Raw genomic sequence first — 20,656 nt, forward strand, 5'->3', positions numbered from 1 at the left:
CCCCCCCCCCCCCCCCCCCCACCCCACCCCCCCCCCACCCCCCCCACACAGCCCCCCACCCCCCCCCCCCCCCCCCCCCCCCCCCCCCCACCCCCCCCCCCCCCCCCCCCCCACCACCCCACCACCCCCCCACCCCCCCCACCCAAACACCCCCCCCCCAACCCCACCCCCACCCCCCCCCCCCCCCCCCCACCCCCCCCCCCCCCCACCCCCCCACCCCCCCCCCCCCCCCCCCCCCCCCCCCCCCCCCCCCCCACCCCCCCCCCCCCCCACCCCCCCCCCACCCCACCCCCCCCCCCCCCCACCCCCCCCCCCCCCCACCCCCCCCCCCCCCCACCCCCCCCCCCCCCCACCCCCCCCCCCCCCCACCCCCCCCCCCCCCCACCCCCCCCCCCCCCCACCCCCCCCCCCCCCCACCCCCCCCCCCCCCCACCCCCCCCCCCCCCCACCCCCCCCCCCCCCCACCCCCCCCCCCCCCCACCCCCCCCCCCCCCCACCCCCCCCCCCCCCCACCCCCCCCCCCCCCCACCCCCCCCCCCCCCCACCCCCCCCCCCCCCCACCCCCCCCCCCCCCCACCCCCCCCCCCCCCCACCCCCCCCCCCCCCCACCCCCCCCCCCCCCCACCCCCCCCCCCCCCCACCCCCCCCCCCCCCCACCCCCCCCCCCCCCCACCCCCCCCCCCCCCCACCCCCCCCCCCCCCCACCCCCCCCCCCCCCCACCCCCCCCCCCCCCCACCCCCCCCCCCCCCCACCCCCCCCCCCCCCCACCCCCCCCCCCCCCCACCCCCCCCCCCCCCCACCCCCCCCCCCCCCCACCCCCCCCCCCCCCCACCCCCCCCCCCCCCCACCCCCCCCCCCCCCCACCCCCCCCCCCCCCCACCCCCCCCCCCCCCCACCCCCCCCCCCCCCCACCCCCCCCCCCCCCCACCCCCCCCCCCCCCCACCCCCCCCCCCCCCCACCCCCCCCCCCCCCCACCCCCCCCCCCCCCCACCCCCCCCCCCCCCCACCCCCCCCCCCCCCCACCCCCCCCCCCCCCCACCCCCCCCCCCCCCCACCCCCCCCCCCCCCCACCCCCCCCCCCCCCCACCCCCCCCCCCCCCCACCCCCCCCCCCCCCCACCCCCCCCCCCCCCCACCCCCCCCCCCCCCCACCCCCCCCCCCCCCCACCCCCCCCCCCCCCCACCCCCCCCCCCCCCCACCCCCCCCCCCCCCCACCCCCCCCCCCCCCCACCCCCCCCCCCCCCCACCCCCCCCCCCCCCCACCCCCCCCCCCCCCCACCCCCCCCCCCCCCCACCCCCCCCCCCCCCCACCCCCCCCCCCCCCCACCCCCCCCCCCCCCCACCCCCCCCCCCCCCCACCCCCCCCCCCCCCCACCCCCCCCCCCCCCCACCCCCCCCCCCCCCCACCCCCCCCCCCCCCCACCCCCCCCCCCCCCCACCCCCCCCCCCCCCCACCCCCCCCCCCCCCCACCCCCCCCCCCCCCCACCCCCCCCCCCCCCCACCCCCCCCCCCCCCCACCCCCCCCCCCCCCCACCCCCCCCCCCCCCCACCCCCCCCCCCCCCCACCCCCCCCCCCCCCCACCCCCCCCCCCCCCCACCCCCCCCCCCCCCCACCCCCCCCCCCCCCCACCCCCCCCCCCCCCCACCCCCCCCCCCCCCCACCCCCCCCCCCCCCCACCCCCCCCCCCCCCCACCCCCCCCCCCCCCCACCCCCCCCCCCCCCCACCCCCCCCCCCCCCCACCCCCCCCCCCCCCCACCCCCCCCCCCCCCCACCCCCCCCCCCCCCCACCCCCCCCCCCCCCCACCCCCCCCCCCCCCCACCCCCCCCCCCCCCCACCCCCCCCCCCCCCCACCCCCCCCCCCCCCCACCCCCCCCCCCCCCCACCCCCCCCCCCCCCCACCCCCCCCCCCCCCCACCCCCCCCCCCCCCCACCCCCCCCCCCCCCCACCCCCCCCCCCCCCCACCCCCCCCCCCCCCCACCCCCCCCCCCCCCCACCCCCCCCCCCCCCCACCCCCCCCCCCCCCCACCCCCCCCCCCCCCCACCCCCCCCCCCCCCCACCCCCCCCCCCCCCCACCCCCCCCCCCCCCCACCCCCCCCCCCCCCCACCCCCCCCCCCCCCCACCCCCCCCCCCCCCCACCCCCCCCCCCCCCCACCCCCCCCCCCCCCCACCCCCCCCCCCCCCCACCCCCCCCCCCCCCCACCCCCCCCCCCCCCCACCCCCCCCCCCCCCCACCCCCCCCCCCCCCCACCCCCCCCCCCCCCCACCCCCCCCCCCCCCCACCCCCCCCCCCCCCCACCCCCCCCCCCCCCCACCCCCCCCCCCCCCCACCCCCCCCCCCCCCCACCCCCCCCCCCCCCCACCCCCCCCCCCCCCCACCCCCCCCCCCCCCCACCCCCCCCCCCCCCCACCCCCCCCCCCCCCCACCCCCCCCCCCCCCCACCCCCCCCCCCCCCCACCCCCCCCCCCCCCCACCCCCCCCCCCCCCCAATTGATCTGAGATTGCAAATGCCTTAACAGACCAGGTGATCGGGAGCAACAGCCGCAGAAGGCCATTGCGTTCACATCCTACATGTGAGCTCCCAAAGGCACCTGGTGGGCCACTGCGAGTAGCAGAGAGCTGGACTAGATGGACTTTGGTCTGATCCAGCTGGCTTGTTCTTATGTTCTTATGTTCTTATGTAAGCCAGCCTAAAAATGTTTTAAATAAACAAGTAAAAACACAGTTTGACAAGTTTTATATTTACAAGTCAATAAAGAGCCCATTATATTTTGGGGAAGTAGTTGCAGGCTGGGTTGGATTGGACTGTAGGCGGCTGCCATAAAATTTGTCTTAAAAAAGCAAGTAAGAGAGCTAGAATGTTCAAGGCTTTTGTTGATCCGGGTAGGCAAAGGCGGAATCCCTTGTGGGAAGAAAACAGAGAGATTACTGAGAACCTGGTGGCAGGGAGAAAAGATCCCCTTGTTTCAGACGCCTTTTGTGCTCCGTGAGAAAAAGATGGAACGAGACGCCCGGGCTGAAATCGGATGAGGAACGAATTGGCCAAGAATGCCTTCGGGGAGATGGAATTTCTGCAGCTGTACGCTTGCTTCCGATAGCTCTCGCGATAGAAAAGGGGGGCATTAAAATTCCAGGTGGGAGTGCCAGTTCTGGAAATCAAAAGATCTAGTATCTGGGCAGAGCTTGGAGCTCAGCGCCCACCTGAGCGGGAGAGTCGAGGGCTGGGGTAGACGGAGGTATGGACCCAGCGCAAACAACTGCTCATTCACTATACAGTTATTTTTTTAAAAAAATTCTGGGTACTGAGAGAATGACTATACCCCTTTTATTCTGGCAGCTGCCTAAAAGCAAAAAGGATTTAACAGCCCCAGTCATGGCAGAGATATTTAAATTCATACATACAAAAAGCTGTTTCTTCTGGTGCAGCTGTTGGGATCTTTCTGATCTCAAAAGGCTCTCTCTGCCCAGCTAGAGATTTATTTTGCTTCTTGAGGCCTCGGAAGCTGCACCCTGCCCATTGAGTGAGGGCAAAAATCGAGTCGGGGTGTAGCAGATAGCCTGGGCTTTGTGTAAGAGTCGTGCTTACTTCACGCAGTCTGTATATGCTCAGTGGAAAATCTGGCTAACATATCTGTTGCCTGGATAATGCTGGAATAAGAAACAGGAAATTGGCCAGTGTTAAGACAGCCGAATATTACCCGTGTCCGGATAGACAATGTTGCGTGTTGTCCTCAACGAATCTAAGAACATAAGAACAAGCCAGCTGGATCAGACCAGAGTCCATCTAGTCCAGCTCTCTGCTACTCTCAGTGGCCCACCAGGTGCCTTTGGGAGCTCACGTGCAGGAGGTGAAAGCAATGGCCTTCTGCTGCTGTTGCTCCCGAGGACCTGGACTGTTAAGGCATTTGCAATCTCAGATCAATGAGAATTCTGCAGAAGATAAGTATGTTCAGACTCTGCTCAGGCCTGGTGGATTTTTTAACGTTGACCTGTTTGCTTTCAGAGGCCTTTAGCCGTGTTGCATGGAAAAGGGCTGGGTGCCTTTTAGAATCAGAATCACAGAGTTGGAAGAGACCACAAGGGCCGTCAAGTCCAACCCCGTGCCATGCAGGAAGACACAATCTTTGGGAATTTGGGGGGAAATAGTCCAAAGCCTTCCTGGCATTTGACTGTAGACACGGGCTTCTTTGGCTTCTGCCAAGTGCTATTGCTTAAGACACATTACCTAGGTCAGCTTTAAAAATGTCTGCTGCCACTTCCGCTCACATGAGCGCCTTATACACTGAGCTGCCTCGTACTGAATTGGACAACTTAAACTGTGTACAGGTTGGCAAAGACAACAGCATAAATATCTAGCATCTGCTACTGAAAGGTACACAATATAAAAGAGTCTGTGCATTCAATCATGGCTGTTCCATATGGGTGCCATAAACAACTTAAACAACAACAAATTGTTTGTGTCTATTTTTGGTCGTGTACAACCCCATAGGTAAGTTGTTTATGGCACCCATATGGAACAGCCATGATTGTCTGCACAGACTCTTTTATATTGTGTACCTTTGACTAATAGAAGCGAGATATTTACGCTGTTGTCAGTGCCAACGTGGACATGGTTTATGTTTTGGAATTCTCAATCCATGGAGTCCCGTTGTTATTGAGGGTTATACTGCACTGGGCCATCGTCAAGTGATTCAGTTGAAGCTCTCAGACTGGCAGCAGTTCTCCGGGGTTTCCGGCAAAGGTCTTTCGCAGCACCGAACACCTGGTCCTTTCAACTGGAGCTGTGAGGGATTGAACCCGGGAACCTCCGTAACACCAAATGGAAGCTCTGCCACTAAGCCACACCCTCCTCCTGTTGCAGCGCATGGTCTTCAGAGGCTGGCCCCAGAGGTGCCCTCGACTGATGCCCACCCCGTTTCCTGACCCTCCCCCTTTCTCCTTGCCTCCAGATGGCAGCGCCATATTCCGAGGGTGCTTTCGCAGGCCAGAAAACGTTTCCGTGGCTCTCCTGGCAAGCCGAGTAATGAAAAACATGTCTGTGGACCGATGTGTGGACTTCTGCACAGGGAAGGTGAGTGGGACATTCCATCCATCCATCCATCCATCCATCCATCCATCCATCCATCCATCCATCCATCCATCCATCCATCCATCCATCCATCCATCCATCCATCCATCATCCATCCATCCATCCATCCATCCATCCATCCATCCATCCATCCACATCCATCCATCCATCCATCCATCCATCCATCCATCCATCCATCCATCCATCCATCATCCATCCATCCATCCATCCATCCATCCATCCATCCATCCATCCATCCATCCATCCATCCATCCATCCATCCATCCATCCATCCATCCATCCATCCATCCATCTATTTATTTATTTATTGTTTAGACTTGTAGACCGCCCTATCCCCTAGGGGCTCTGGGCGGTGTACAACAACATCAACATATATCCAGCTTGCAACGAAATAAACAATTAATACATGTATTAAAATCCATTAAAATCATTAAAACAGCGGTCAATACATTAATAATAGGCGTCCCATAACCCAATTAATTAAAAAGCCTTTCTGAAAAGAGGGAACGGCCGGACTCCTCCTTAGGAGGGTAGCATAGATGTAAACAAAAGAATGGTAAAAGTAAATGAGTAAAGGGGGGGGCGCAAGTCTGCCCCGCAAGTCTTGCTCTCTGTGCCCCCCGCCTTCAAAGTGGGAGGTAACTGAAGACAAGACCTTTTCCTTGGTGGCCCCTCGCCTCTTCGTTGTATAATTCTGGCTGGCCTCTCTTCCATATGCACACAACATAGCGGCAGGAAGAGCCATCAAGCCATAGCTGACCCATGGCGACCCTATAGGCTTTTCAAGGTAAGAGAAGGTCAAAGGTGGTTTGCCATTGCCTGCCTCTGCATGGGCCGAGAGAGTTCTGAGAGAACTGTAACTGGCTCAAGGTCACCCAGCACTAAAAAATAAATGTGCAAGCACTGGGCCATTATTGACCCAAGGGGTGACATCACACAGGCAGACATTCTTTGCGTGGTGATTTGCTGTTGCCTTTCCCAGTTGTCTACATTTTACCCCCAGCAAACTGGGTGCCCATTTTAAGAACATAATAAGAAGAAGAGTTTGGATTTATATCCCCCCTTTCTCTCCTGCAGGAGACTCAAAGGGGCTGACAATCTCCTTGCTCTTCCCCCCTCACAACAAACACCCTGTGAGGTAGGTGGGGCTGAGAGAGCTCCGAGAAGCTGTGACTAGCCCAAGGTCACCCAGCTGGCGTGCGTGGGAGTGCACAGGCTAATCTGAATTCCCCAGATAAGCCTCCACAGCTCAGGCGGCAGAGCGGGGAATAAAGCCCGGTTCCTCCAGATTAGATACACTGGCTCTTAACCTCCTACTCCACTGCTAGCCTGCTGGATCAGACCAGAGTCCATCTAGTCCAGCACTCTGCTACTCACAGTGGCCTACCAGGTGCCTTTGGGAGCTCACCTTTTACAGACCTTGGAAGGAAGGAGACCTTGAGTCAACCTTGAGGCGGCCACCTGAGACTCCCCTGGGGCCCACCGAGTGTGTTTAGAAAGCAGGCAGGGCCAGCCGGGATTTCTACCCAGCAGGACTTCCGGTTGTCTGTGCAGGTTTTTAAAAAGGTCCTGTTAGTCGTTGCCACCACAACTCAGGGATTGTCACGAGTTGACTGAAGGTTTGTGACCTGCAAGCAGGGTGGGGGTTTGAGCCCAGCCTTTCTGCTTCACTGTCTCTGCTCTGAGGACCTTCTTTTCTTGCTGCCGCCCCCCTCCAGGAATACCCTCTTGCAGCGCTGGCTGGGTCCTGGTGCCACTGTGGCTTCCCCACCAGCCTCTTCACTTTGCACGAACGTGAGGATGAGCAACTGTGTGCCCAGAAATGCAGCGGCGAAGAATTCGAGAGCTGCGGCAACTCCAAGTATTTCATCGTTTACCAAACTCAAGTGCAAGGTAGATGAGTCTGTTGGGCTTGCTTCTGGGGCGGGGGCCGTGGCTCCGTGAGAGAGCCAAGAACTTGCATGCAGGTGGTCCCAAGTCCAGTCCCCAACATTCCCAGGTAAAAGTACTCAGGTAGCAGGAGGTGAGGAAGAACAGGTGGTGGTTGAGCAAGAGCGACAACAGGGGTGATCTCAAGGGCCATCAGCAAGGGGCTGTTGTGCAGTAGTCAAGCACTTGCTTTGCATCCAAAATGTCCTGGGTCCAGTCCTTAGCAGAACCTCCAGAGAACGTTTCTCAGGTCTTCTCCCAGGCCGGGAAACTCTTCTCTCTGGCCCCTTCCACACACGCAAAATAATGCGTTTTCAAACCACTTTCACAACTGTTTGCAAGTGGATTTTGCCATTCCGCACAGCTTCAAAGGGCACTGAAAGCAGTTTGAAAGTGCATTATTCTGCATGTGCGGAATGAGCCTCTGTTTTGGGAGACAACATTCAGCAAGACAGCCTGAAGGGCTAACCCCGTATATTGCAGTTTCCACGTCTGCCCTTCTCCATGAAGAATTTCTGGCAGATCTGTGATCTGGCACCTCTGAGCACGAGAAGACCTTCCAAACACAATTCCAGACAAACCCCCCCCACCATTTGTTGTAATTACCAAATAAATAAATTTTGTTTTTCAACGAAACGCTAATTAGCTTCAGCTCAAATCAAATGTGAGAAACAGCAATTTGCCAGTTGTGGGCAGCAGATGGCTGGTCCCTCCCCTCCCCCCCCCGCCATCGCCCACCTTCTTCTCTCTTCTTTTTCTTAACTCTGTCCCCTCTCTCAAGAGGCAGTTCGTGTGTTTCATTTCTTCTTTGGATGCATAAAAAAATATCCTGGGCTTGTCCTAATGTAGCCAAGAGTTGAAATGTGTGTTTCTTGTGGGGACAATGAGTGTTTTCCCACTTACCGTGTTTCCCCGAATATAAGACAGTGTCTTATATTAATTTTTGCTCCCAAAGATGCGCTATGTCTTATTTTCAGGGGATGTCTTATTTTTCTGTGTTCTGTTCGTCGGGCGTGCTTCCAAACAAAAACTTTGCTATGTCTTACTTTCGGGGGGATGCCTGATATTTCGCACTTCAGCAAAACCTCTACTATGTCTTATTTTTCGGGGATGTCTTATATTAGGGGAAACAGGGTACCAGTAGCTGCGCGCTACTGCAGCCAAGTAGTGCGGGGGCCCCCGGCACTCCCTTAATTGCCAGGGCAGCGACAACGCTATTACCCCGATGTTAGCAGTTAAACAAGGCTCCCCTCAGCGCGCGTCATTCCTGGTGCTCTCCAAAACGGCGCCTTTTGATGACCCCGCGCAGAACACGGGGTCGTGGGGAAGCCCGGGCGCGCGCCAGAAATGACGCGCGCTGAGAGCAGCGCGCAGCATAGGAGGGTCGTGGCAAGTGGGGAAACGCCCAATGGATAGAAGATCCAGGACTGGCCACTGTTCCCTGTCAAAAGGGGAAATAGATAAGGATACATCGAGGCTTCAAAAGAAACAGTACCTTTCCATCAGACACGCCCGCAGAGCAGATTGCGTGTCCAAGGGGAGTGGAACCTGAACACGCATTACTTGAATCCTTGATAGAAATCAAGGTCTTCAGTGGAGCGGAACCTCCATGTTCAGAGGCAGTTTTGTCTTTCAATGCCAGTTGTGGGGCAGGACAAAAATGGAACGGCTTCAGCTCCTGCAGACCTGCTCAGAGCCTTGCAGGATATCTGGTTGGCTACCACGGGGAGGAGGAGGAGGCTGAAACACGCATGGCGCTATTCTTATGTTCTCACTGTCCATTGTCGTCCATTTGCAGACAACCGGTGTATGGACCGAAGATTTTTAACTACCCGAGTGAAACAATTCATTGCCCTCGCCAGCTTTCCTGGAGCGGGCAACACTTGGGCACGGCACCTCATTGAGCTGGCGACGGGCTTCTACACTGGCAGCTATTATTTCGATGGCTCTCTCTATAACAAAGGTTTGTACCTTCCTTTGACTCGAGCTTCTCAGTTTTCACACCTCTTTCTCCTTTCTTTCACCAGTTCTACCCATTAAAATCAACATGTCTTTGTCACACAGGTGGCACCGAAATGATGGAAACGATTTTCCAGATGGCCCAGATTCAGGGAATAGGGGCAAAATTTGCCCAATGATCTTAGGCCCTTTTCGCACGAACCAATACACGCACACTAACCACAGTATAAAACCTGTGTTGGGAGTGAGCTTTGCACATATCCTGCTCCTAATGCAAGTCTGCTCTGCATTCCCACCCCACCCCCACCAACATGGGCTTTTCAAGAATCACACTAGCAGCGATTCTTTTGTTTTAATGTGGGTTGCAGCCGTAGCCAAGCGAACAGCTTCCCGCGTCTCAAAAAGTATATCGAAGAGATAGAAAAAGTGCAGAGAAGGGCAATGAGGATGATTGAGGGACTAGAGCACCTTTCTTATGAGGAAAGGCTGCAGCGTTTGGGACTCTTTAGTTTGGAGAGGAGACAGCTGAGGGGGGATAAGATTGAAGTCTATAAAATTATGCATGGGGTAGAAAATGTTGACAGAGAGAATTTTTTTTCTCTTTCTCCCAATGCTAGAACCAGAAAATGCTGGGGGGAAGAATTAGGACTAATAAAAGGAAACACTACTTCACGCAACGTGTGATTGGTGTTTGGAATATGCTGCCACAGGAGGTGGTGATGGCCACTCACCTGGATAGCTTTAAAAGGGGCTTGGACAGATGGATGGAGGAGAAGTCGATGTATGGCTACCAATCTTGATCCTCTTTGATCTGAGATTGCAAATGCCTTAACAGACCAGGTGCTCGGGAGCAACAGCTGCAGAAGGCCATTGCTTTCACATCCTGCACGTGAGCTCCCAAAGGCACCTGGTGGGCCACTGCGAGTAGCAGAGAGCTGGACTAGATGGACTCTGGTCTGATCCAGCTGGCTTGTTCTTATGTTCTTATGTTCCCTGGGAAGCGCATTACTTGACCACGCTTCCCCTTTTTTTGTCCCTGCCCCTCTGCTGTGTAATGACAGTGGGGCACAGGGATGGTAGCATGGCTGGGAGGTCCATGCCTGCCTGGCTTTGTAGCTACACAGTGGAGGGAGGTGCGTGAAAAAAAAAGCCATGACTCCATGCGAAGGTTTGACAGCAACTTGCATGGCCTTCATGGGCTCTGTTCGCTGCCTGTACAGAGGCATGCGAACACCCCAATTGCAATACGGGTTGCTTAACCCCGAATGCCACCTGCTGTGCTTTGCCCAGGCGGAACGGGCCGTAGTGTCCCTCTGCCACCTTTGTCTACCTTGCGTCTCTCTGAGGCCTTGAAAGCAAACCTTGAAAACTGCCCCCTTGATTGGAGAATGGCGACTGAAAACTGACAGATCGATCGGTCTGTCTGTCTGTCTGTCTGTCTGCCTGCCTGCCTGCCTGCCTGCCTGCCTGCCTGCCTGCCTGCCTGCCTGCCTGCCTGCCTGCCTGCCTGCCTGCCTGCCTGTCTTTCTGTCTGTCTATCTATTATACTTGTATACCGCCCTCCCCTGGAGGGCTCAGAGCAGTGAACAACAAAACATATAAATAGAGCACGAAGTTTCTAGGAAGTTTTACATGGTTAGAGTTTTAAAATATCCCAGGGAGGCAAATACAAGAGAACCAAGAGAATCCTCAGATGCAGTCCAGCATCCATAAGGATGCCCCACTGCATCAACCAGCCTCTGACCATCTCCTGGAGAGGCACTGAGGTTGCTGAGGCTGAATGGTACCGCAGAGAAAGGCTCCAAGCTGCTACCCAGGAGTAGAAAGCACGGGCGTCGTCTTTTAACAGCTGGCTAGCAAGAGCTGAAAGCAGAAGTTGCTACTGAATAGGCAGCCACAAACAAAGATCAAGGAGCAAAGATAACATCAGTTCCTAGTATGAAAGGCCGAGGGTTTGAGGCAGGGAGGCTTCCAGGAGAGAAGCTGGGAGCAACGGATGTGTTTCTCCACCTGCTGTGTTTTTCAGACCTAAGGAAATGTGGGATTGCATAGATTTCTAAAAATATATATTTTAATGCACACAGAAATTCAGCAAAGATGCAAGCAGGTCTTCTGTCTGTTGTGGAGGGCAAAGCTCAGCTCGCTTGCTAGAGTCCTTCCGCGGAAATGTGCTTTGTGTAGCTCTGCATGTGGTCCATCTCTGCAGGGCGCGTGAGCGCCTGGATGCTTTGGGTTTTGTCCTTGTGTCCATCCCTAATTTGAATCTGTTCCACGCGGTTAAAGTGTTGAGGGATAGAGAGTGGTCGCTTGGAATGAGTTTCAGATCTTGGAGCGCAATGAAAGGTTGGTTTGTGACAACTGAGCCCTGTTGCACTTAGCAGATAGAATGTTGTTGGGTGTTCCGTGATGTCAGAGCAGTGCTGCAAATAGATGGCGAGGCTGGCAGGCAGGAGTTGCGGGGGAGTATTGATCTCAGTTTTTGTTAGTAGATAGATGAGTCAGGTTTTTTTTAAAAAAAGAATTATCTTGCTTGGCATAATCTGGCGACCAAGTGGGTCATTTTATCCCTCCCCTCCCCTTTGGCCAATGCAAGTGTCAAGTAGGACAGGACAATAAATCTACCCCTGTCACCTCGTGTACTTGGGCAAGAGGCCAGTCTTTCCAGAAAAAATGAGATGTTTTCACCTGCAATATTACAGCTGATTATGCACAAGGTATTTTCCACTTCTTGTCCGGCTGTCTCATTTCTATTGCCCGTGGTCTCCCCGCTCCTGCATATCTTTAGATCTTCAGAAGAAGAAGAAGAGTTTGGATTTATATCTCCCCTTTCTCTCCTGCAGGAGACTCAAAGGGGCTGACAATCTCCTTGCCCTTCCCCCCTCACAACAAACACCCTGTGAGGTAGGTGGGGCTGAGAGAGCTCCGAGAAGCTGTGACTAGCCCAAGGTCACCCAGCTGGCGTGTGTGGGAGTGTACAGGCTAATCTGAATTCCCCAGATAAGCCTCTACAGCTCAGGCGGCAGAGCTGGGAATCAAACCCGGTTCCTCCAGATTAGATACACGAGCTCTTCACCTCCTACGCCACTGCTGCTTTAGATTAAAAAGTTAAATAACCAATAAGCAAGACGTTAGCTGATGGGTAATGCCTGCCCCTCTCAAACAGTGGGGTGAGTAATAATGCTGAACATGCCCCAAAACAAAGACTGCCGGTCAATTCTCTTTGAAGTCACGGGAACCTCACTGTGCATAATCAGGTCCTGTAGTGCCAGGAGTTTCCAGCGGTCTCTGCAGAATAACAGGATTATGTTAAGGTTTGCTGACTTCCAAGGAGATGCATAAATGTCTTCTTGCTCAATGGATCACCTGGCTTGTTTCTCCTTGGCCTGACAGATTCTGTGGTTATCTGTCTTTCTTTGTGGGTGACGCAGTAAAATAATTTACCCATTTAATATTTTATGGGCACCGAGCTCGTTCTTTGTTTCAACCCTGATTGGCCTCCAGGAAAACAATTCTGGAAAGCTGACAGACCCAGGTGTGATTCTAAGTTGCATACTGTGCAGTCTGTGGAACTTGCTGCCACTAGGTGTTGTCATTCTTTATTAGTTCTATGCAGTAATAAACATGCATTGTCCATGTATTCATTCATGAGCCCTGCAGTCAATTTCATGTGCTGTGAAAAAAAATTCAGCCTGCGGAACTCATTATCACATGAAAATTGTGATTCATTTTTACTTCCTGGTGACTGTGCATGTATTTATTTCTCCTGCTTCTGCCTCAATTTATTCTCTTGTTTCCTGCAAAAAAAGGGTTCAAAGGCGAAAGAGACCACTGGCGGAGCGGGAGGACCATCTGCATCAAAACTCACGAAAGCGGGCAAAAGGAGATTGAGGCGTTCGACTCGGCCATCTTGCTCATCCGGAACCCGTATAAAGCGCTCATGGCTGAATTCAACCGGAAATATGGTGGCCACATTGGTTTCGCATCTCATGCCCACTGGAAAGGGAAAGGCACGTATACCAACGTCCTGGCTCAGCTGGCAGCTGGTCCTAGAACTGGAGAGCCAGCGTGGTGCAGTGGCTAAGAGCAGGTGCACTCTAATCTGGAGAACCGGGTTTGATTTCCTGCTCTGCCACTTGAGCTGTGGAGGCTTACCTGGTGTACTAGATTAGCTTGAACACTCCAACACACGCTAGCTGGGTGACCTTGGGCTAGTTACAGTTCTTTGGAGCTCTTTCAGCCCCACCCACCTCACAAGGTGTTTGTTGTGAGGTGGGGAAAGGAAAGGAGATTGTCAGCCCCTTTGAGTCTCCTTACAGGAGAGAAAGGGGGATATAAATCCAAACTCCTCCTCTTCCTCCTCCTCCTCCGGCCTCCCACTTCCCTGCACCATTCCTTTCTTCCACACATTTTTCTCTCACATACACATTTTTATGCCTTCCCTCCTTCAGCAAGGTTAGGGTACCAAAACGGATTCTTCTGCTTTGGTTTCACAACAACCCTATGAAGTGGGTGAGGCAAAGTGTGTGACAGGCTCCATGTTGCTGAGCGAGCACAGGTCCCCTGGTCCGGTACTTTCTTTAGCCCTCCATTGCAATGATCCCAACCTCACTCTTTTAGTTAAGAGCACCTCCCTCCCTTCCTCCTCGGCAGTTCACCCTGCACCTGGACATTGTTGCTGTGAAATGGGCCTATGTCACAAGGGTGCAAGCCAAAGATGCCCTTTTCTGGCACAAAACGTTGTCTGTCTCCTTCTCAAGTTAGCTTCTGCTGAAGATTCTAGCTTATTTCACAGCACCTGCAGCTAAAGGCTCTCAGGTGCAGGAACTGGAGAGGAGCGCCGTTCTGCGCCTCAGATCTAGGAGAGCAGCTGCCAGGCAGGCAAAGACAAGATTATATCTCTGCATTGCCCCTCTCCGACATATTCTGCCAAGGCCCCTCCTAACAATGCCTATCAGCATTACTGGCATTTATAAGCACCAGACCGAAAGTTGGTTGGTGTTGCAGCTTCTGCAGTTTTAGGAAAGTGGTTCCTCCCGGAACTGTCTTAGTGGCGCCGGAATGCCAGCATCGGCAGCCGCCATGTTGCCCTTTGTCTCTAGGAGCTGTGGTTAAAGCGGTGGCGTAGGAGGTGAAGAGCTCGTGGTATCTAATCTGGAGGAACTGGTTTGATTCCCCGGGCCTCTGTCAGCCTGAGCTGTGGAGGCTTATCTGGGGAATTCAGGTGACAGCCTGTGCACTCCCACACACGCCTACAGCTGGGTTACCTTGGCTAGGTCACAGCTTCTCGATTCTCTCAGCCTCACCCCACCTCACAGGGTGCTTGTTGTGAGGGGGAAGGGCAAGGATTATTGTCAGCCCCTTTGAGTCTCCTGCAGAGAGCAGAAAGGGGATATAAATCCAAACTCTTCTTCTTCTTCTTCTTGCGATGTCAGCGGCTTCTTAGCATTTGATACGCATGCTTTGTGCCAGAGTTGAGTGCCACCCTTCTCCCTGGTTAAATTAGGCATTTTTCCTTCCAATCTTAAGTCGCTAAATTTTTTTAAAAAGAAAAACAATTCAGTGTTTTGTTCCATGACATTAATTTTATGATATCCCTTGGAACGGTTCCAAAGCAAAGTTTTATGCGATATGATTATAGAAGGTGAATCTTCGTCCTGAATCTGTTTTTAATGAAACAGATACTCGGTTTAATGGTTCTTTGCAGAATAAAATACAGACCGAGCTATTAATCAGGGCTGAAGGGGAGGGAAGGCCCATTTCTCAAGGAGGGTGAGGCAAAGATGCCTTTGATGCATCAGGAGCTACGAGGCCGGGGGTGACTCTGAGCAGGATCCGTGCAAATGATGGTTGGTTCATTATCCTTTTTATCATCTGGTTTTAATGTGAGGATCAATTAGCAAGAAACCTTGGGGATAATTGAAAGATTTTTTTTTAAAAGAAAGGGAGTATGTTCAGCCATTCCTGGGACCTGATGACCAGTCGAGCCGCTGGCGAAATAAATTATCCATCATCACCCAAAGAGCTTTCCCAGGGATGGCCTTTTCTGACCAGAGAGGTTGTCTGATGACCTGAAGGTGGGATTGTACTCAGTCCGGTAAAAGAACCTTTTATCTCCAGAGGTTAGGATGTTATTTACTTCGCCAGCATGGCCAATTGGCCATGCTGGCAGGGGCTGATGGGAATTGTAGTCCATAACATCTGGAGTGCCAAAGGTTTGCCACCACTGGACTAGGTGGTCTCCAAGACCCCTTCAACCTAGGACAGTGGTGGCGAACCTAAGGCACGGGTGCCAGAGGTGGCACTCAGAGCCCTCTCTGTGGGCACCTGTGCACAGAGTGCATCGTGGGGTGGTGGTGGTGGAAGCGCTGTTAAACCTCACTGATTTTGATAGGAAGAACTAAAGCGCGATCCTTTACCTGAGAGTAAGCTCAGTTGCTGGCAATGGGGCTTGCTTCTGAGTAAACCCTTCTAGGGTTGTGATTCACCCTTTGGAAGAGTTGCACGGTTGCTTCAAAGCAAAGCCACTGACTACCACCAAGCTTACTCCCGAGTAACGCACACCTTGGTGCCAACCATTTTTTAAAAAACTAAAACCTCAGTATTCAGGTTAAACTGCCGTGATGGCACTTTGCAATAAATAAGTTGGTTTTGGGTTGCAATTTGGGCACTCGGTCTCGAAAAGGTTCGCCATCACTGGCCTAGGAGGAGGGAAGGAATGTGCGATGGGATGATATTGCCAGCAGACCTCCCCCGCCCTTTTGTCTGTGAAACAGTCAAGGGCCAGTTAGCAAGCCACCCTCTTTCATCTCTCTCGAAATTTCACTTTGGAGACCGTCAAGAGGGAAATGGTGGCTCCTCAACTGAGGAATTTCAAGGAAAGCTAGAAAGCTTTGCATGCAGAAAGCCGCAGGTTCAATCCCTCACAGCCTTACTTAAAGAATTTCATGTTAGAGGCATCGGATAACACAGGTTACCTGCCTGAGACCCGGTGGCATGAGAGAAGGCAGTTTCCCAGGTCCAGCAAACACGTCCTATTTGTGGCCTGAATGAAGTGGACGATGTTAACTTGAGTGCAGGGCTATTGCTGAGCAAGAGAGCTGCCACTTTGCCAGAAGGAGTACCGGCTCAGTCGCTAGTTAAAGGCACTCCGGTGCCTGGATACTCTGGGGAGCAGCTGCCAGCCAGAGCATCCACTGCTTAGTGGCAGAGGTTTTTCTGCTCTGATATAAGGTATCACGAAAGCAAGCCTGGGAGAGCCACGCTTGTTTCAGTAAAACCTGGGTTCTTTTCTCCAATAACTCCAACCAGCTGAGGTCTCAACGATTTTTATTGAAAAACAGAAATAAAAGAAATAAAACTTAAATGCATGGAGGTTGCTCAGCTGGTTACATTCCTTTTGGTTCTTTGTCCCCATTCCGGGAACCCATGGCCCAGAGATGCTTCTCTGACCATGTCTCAAGATGGAATTCAAAAACCTTTGTTTCCCCCCTCTCAGGAAAACTCTGTTCAGGCCACGAGGTAACTTAGGCCTTTGAAGTTTCATCCTGGCACCTCTGCATAGTTTCCTGTCCTCCCTCCAGGAGTTCAAAAGGCAAAGATGCTTTTCACAGTCATATGTGACTTTGCTAGTTTTACAGTACTATTCCATCACATAAGGCTGCTGAATATGCTCGGGGAGGGGCTCGGAGCATCTGCTGGTCATGCAGGAGGTCCCGGGCCCAATCTGTGGCATCTCAGGTGCCAGGAATACCTGGGCAGCAGGTGACATGGAAGATCTTTGCCTGGGAGGCTGCGCAAACACTGCTGAGCTAGAGGGATCGAAAGCTCTGAGGCAGGATAAGGCAGCTTCATGCATATACTTCCATGTTAAATAGGTTTGGAATTGTGCAGCGCTGGCTGCCTGGCTGCAATCAAGGTGTCATTCCTAAGCACGGTTGCAAGGGAGTAAGCCCTATTGATCTCTATTGCAGTGATGGCGAACCTATGGCACGGGTGCCAGAGGTGGCACTCGGAGCCCTCTCTGTGGGCACGCGTGCACAGAGTTCATCATGTGGGGGTGGAAAATCACCCCCCCCACACACACATCTAGACTGACCTGAGCCACTGAGTACAACATGCGCGCACCACGGTGAGCAGGGAGGACTCGGCTGGCGGGCCTGGTGCCTGTGTTCCGGGCAATGGCGTACCTGCCTAGGGACAGGGGGTACCCTATGTCCCCGGGCGCCCCCATTTGGTCACGTGGGGGGGGCACCAACATTTCAGGGTCGTTTGTGTGTTTTTAAAATTTTTAGTGTTTGGTCATGTATGTTTTGCTGGGAGTGGGAGGTGTTTTGTGAGCTGGTACAAAAAAAATCATTGTTTGGTCATGGTGGGGGAAAGTGGCCGCCCATATGCTGGGCCGGGGGGGGGGGGCGCCAAACTCAGGTTTTGTCCCCAGGAGCCAGTTTGCCTAGGTACGCCCCTGGTTCCGGGTGGTTGCTGCCGGGGGGGGGCACAGAGGAGGCAGAGATGCTAGAGAGGCACAGAGCGGTGCGCCTGGGACTTGCTGGAGGCTAGAGCAGGCTGGCCCCTGCTCGAGCGGGTGGGGCAGAGGAAGAGGGAGCCAATCGGTTTTTTCTAAACTAAAACCTCCGGTTAAATAGCCGGGTTGGCACTTTGTGATAAATAAGTGGGCTTTGGGTTGCCATTCGGGCACTCGGTCTCGAAAAGGTTCGCCACCACTGCTCTATTGGATCAGGCCCCCTGCCTTCCTTCCTCCTAGTAAACCTGGTTTCTCCCCTCCCTCCCCTGTCCTTTCAGAATGGCCCGAATTCGTCAAGAACTACGCCCCCTGGTGGGCCACCCACACCATCGACTGGCTGAAGTACGGCAAGAACGTCCTGGTGGTGCATTTCGAGGACCTGAAGCGGGACCTCTTCGTCCAGCTCAAGAGGATGGTCAGCCTGCTGGGCATCGTGGTCCTCGAGGACCGGCTCCTGTGCGTCGAGGGCCAGAAGGACGGGAACTTCAAGCGCTCGGGGCTGAGGAAGCTGGAGTACGACCCCTACACGCCCGAGATGCGGAAGATGATCGGCGGCTACATCAAAACAGTGGACTCGGCTCTCAAGCTCAGAAACCTCACCGGGGTACCAGCGGACTACTACCCGAGATGATGGTCATCTTCCGGAGGGATGTGTTTGGCCCGGTGGAATTAGCCCTGCTCGGATTGGCTGGGCTGGGCTTCCTCGGCCAGGGATCACTTCCACCCAGTGGGTGGGGCCAGTTTCGGGACCTCCCTGCCGTTGCTCGCTGTCAGTGGATCTTCTTGCATGAGCAAAGAGTCGCCTTCCTCCATCATGTCCAAAGAGAAGGACGCCTTGGAAACCACCCCCAGCCCCCACCTTCACCCCGCCTCCAGGCCGTGTCCTTTGGCGGCCCCCACTGACGGCTGTGCAGGGGCCGGGGCCTGCAAAACAAAGCTATGCTTTGCTGCTGTCTTTTTGTAAAAGCTTTGCTTCCTCGCCCCACCCTGCCCCTTGGCTCTTTGCCAGCCTGTCGTAGCCCCTTCCCCTCTTCCCCACCCCCAGATATCAAACAAGGTTTGCAAAGAGCTGCTGTGGCTAATGAGCCTCCTGGTCTGGGCATGTGCTCTTCATCGTCCGTTTGAGATGGGGATTCGCACTCGGTGCTCGTGTCTCCGACTAGGCGGGCCGGCCACCAGATGGGGCCAAGAGATATCCCAGAAGTGCAACTGGTCTGACTCCAGACTATGGAGATCAGTTCTCCAGGAGGAAGGGGCTGTTTTGGAGAGCAGACTGTGGGCCCCTCCCCTCTGCAGACTGCCCCTTTTTCCCTAGCTTCCCCCCACCCCCAACCCCCCCAGCATTTCCCGACCTGCAGGTGGCAGCCCCATCTCTGACCCAGGCCTGCTTCACGCGTGCTGGAGGATGAGGTGGTCAGATCTGAAGGTGCTGGACCGGGCTGCGCCGCTTCAGGCTGGAAGAGGGAGGGCTACATTTTGTAGCAACAGATTCTCGCAAACAGGGACAGGCGCAGCCATCAAACGGGTTTGCTCCCCTTTCTCTCTCTTGTGCTAGTTTTCCATTTGCAAGGAGTTCTTTAGACTATTCAGAGCTGGGATCTGCCACCTGCCGTCCAAAGTGGCGTAGCCTCTTCTGCCCTCTGTGCTCTCTACCAACCTGTTCTCCTGTCCTGGGCCCTGCAGGCAGATTCCTTGAGAAAGGTGGGGTATAAATCCAAACCCTTCTTCTTGATGGAGCTGCATATCTGGAGGGTGGCCCCTCTGGGTCTCGGTCGCAGATGTGTGCTTGTTCCTTGGTTCCTGCTCTGTCTAGTGATGGCACAAGGGGGCGAGGGGGCCACTGCTGTTTCGCATCTAGTAGTCGGTCATCCAAGAGTTGGTTTACACATGGCGCTTGTGCCACCAAGATGGCCACCTGTTGAGTGGGTTAAGAGAGAGCTGAGAGAGCTGGACTAGATGGACTCTGGTCTGATCCAGCTGGCTTGTTCTTATGTTCTTATGTTCTTAAACCCATGAGCAGAAGGGCTGGAGCACCTTTCCCAAGGGTCAGCCCCGTGGGCACCTGGTGAGGGCGGTCCCGAGTCCCTCCAGTCTTTTCCAGGCTGAGCGGCTGAGGCTGCTTCCTGTCCTGCTAAACTTTCTGGCTGTTTGACCCCTGCTCAAACCAGCAAAGCAGTCCAGGAGGCCCAGCTGTGCAGCACAGCTTGCAGAAAGCTTCTCGGGTTGTCTGTTATGCCCATTTTCTACAGTGTTTCTCAAAATAACTCACTCTGATTTATCTAGCCTTGCAATAGGTCAAGTGGACAGAAAGTGATATACTCGGGGCGGGGGGGGGGGGGGATCCTGGGATCCTGGGGGCTAAGAAGGGTGGAAAAGCCGGCCGCCTCCTTGCTCCAAAGCAGTGTTTCCTCGTATTCTTGGCTCAGATGATGCTGTGGAAAACCAAGGCTCATTCCGCACATGCAGAATAATGCACTTTCAAACTGCTTTCAATGCTCTTTGAAGCTGTGCGGAATGGCAAAATCCACTTGCAAACAGTTGTGAAAGTGGTTTGAAAACGCATTATTTTGCATGTGCGGAAGGGGCCCTAGAGACTCCCTCCCCCCAGCCCCCAATCAGCATATTTTGGCCATCGTTCTCACGTCCCAAATTGGATGCAACCCCCGAAGCCATACGTTGCAACTCACCCATTTTCTGTCTCCAGTCACACAGCTTTTAAGTCTTGGGTGCACAATCTGCTCTTCGAGGACGGCCACGGTGCTTCTCTGTTTATTTTTTTATATCTATTTTTATATGCCTTCACGGAAGGAAAGAACCAAACGGTTGCCGAAGGGACCCTTGGAGTTGTTTGCGGAGGCTGGGGGGGGGGGGTTGGGGGGTTGGTACGAGGCCGACTTCTTGTTTCTGAAAGCTCTTTCTTTTCTGTTTTTGTGCTTTTTCCAATGGGCTTGAATTGCTCCTGAATGTATCTTGCAAGGAGCAGCAGCAGCAGCGTTCATTTGTTTCCGTTTTTGGTTCAGGGCATGAGTCTTGTGGACCCCTCCCACTCATGCCGGTGCACCCTGCTCCCCCACCCCACCCCCAGTGCAAGGAACCTTCCCTTCTTGCAGGACTCCTCATGAGCAAGGGAAGTGCTGCCCGTAGCTGAACG

General features: G+C 55.6%; 1 protein-coding gene across 1 annotated transcript in view; it reads left to right on the forward strand.

Moving 5' to 3' along the window:
- The window catches only part of WSCD2 (WSC domain containing 2), a 75,948-nt gene extending 56,065 nt beyond the window's left edge, over nt 1–19,883 (forward strand). The window contains exons 5-9 of the mRNA XM_048514816.1: nt 4,957–5,078; nt 6,815–6,989; nt 8,824–8,988; nt 12,791–12,991; nt 17,784–19,883. Coding sequence (XP_048370773.1) covers nt 4,957–5,078; nt 6,815–6,989; nt 8,824–8,988; nt 12,791–12,991; nt 17,784–18,136 — 1,016 coding nt within the window. The 3' untranslated portion in view covers nt 18,137–19,883. The remainder of the gene's footprint in view (nt 1–4,956; nt 5,079–6,814; nt 6,990–8,823; nt 8,989–12,790; nt 12,992–17,783) is intronic.
- Nucleotides 19,884–20,656: the final 773 nt, after the last annotated feature.

The sequence above is a fragment of the Sphaerodactylus townsendi genome, linkage group LG13 (assembly GCF_021028975.2).
Source record: "Sphaerodactylus townsendi isolate TG3544 linkage group LG13, MPM_Stown_v2.3, whole genome shotgun sequence".
In the NCBI taxonomy this organism is placed as follows: domain Eukaryota; kingdom Metazoa; phylum Chordata; class Lepidosauria; order Squamata; family Sphaerodactylidae; genus Sphaerodactylus; species Sphaerodactylus townsendi.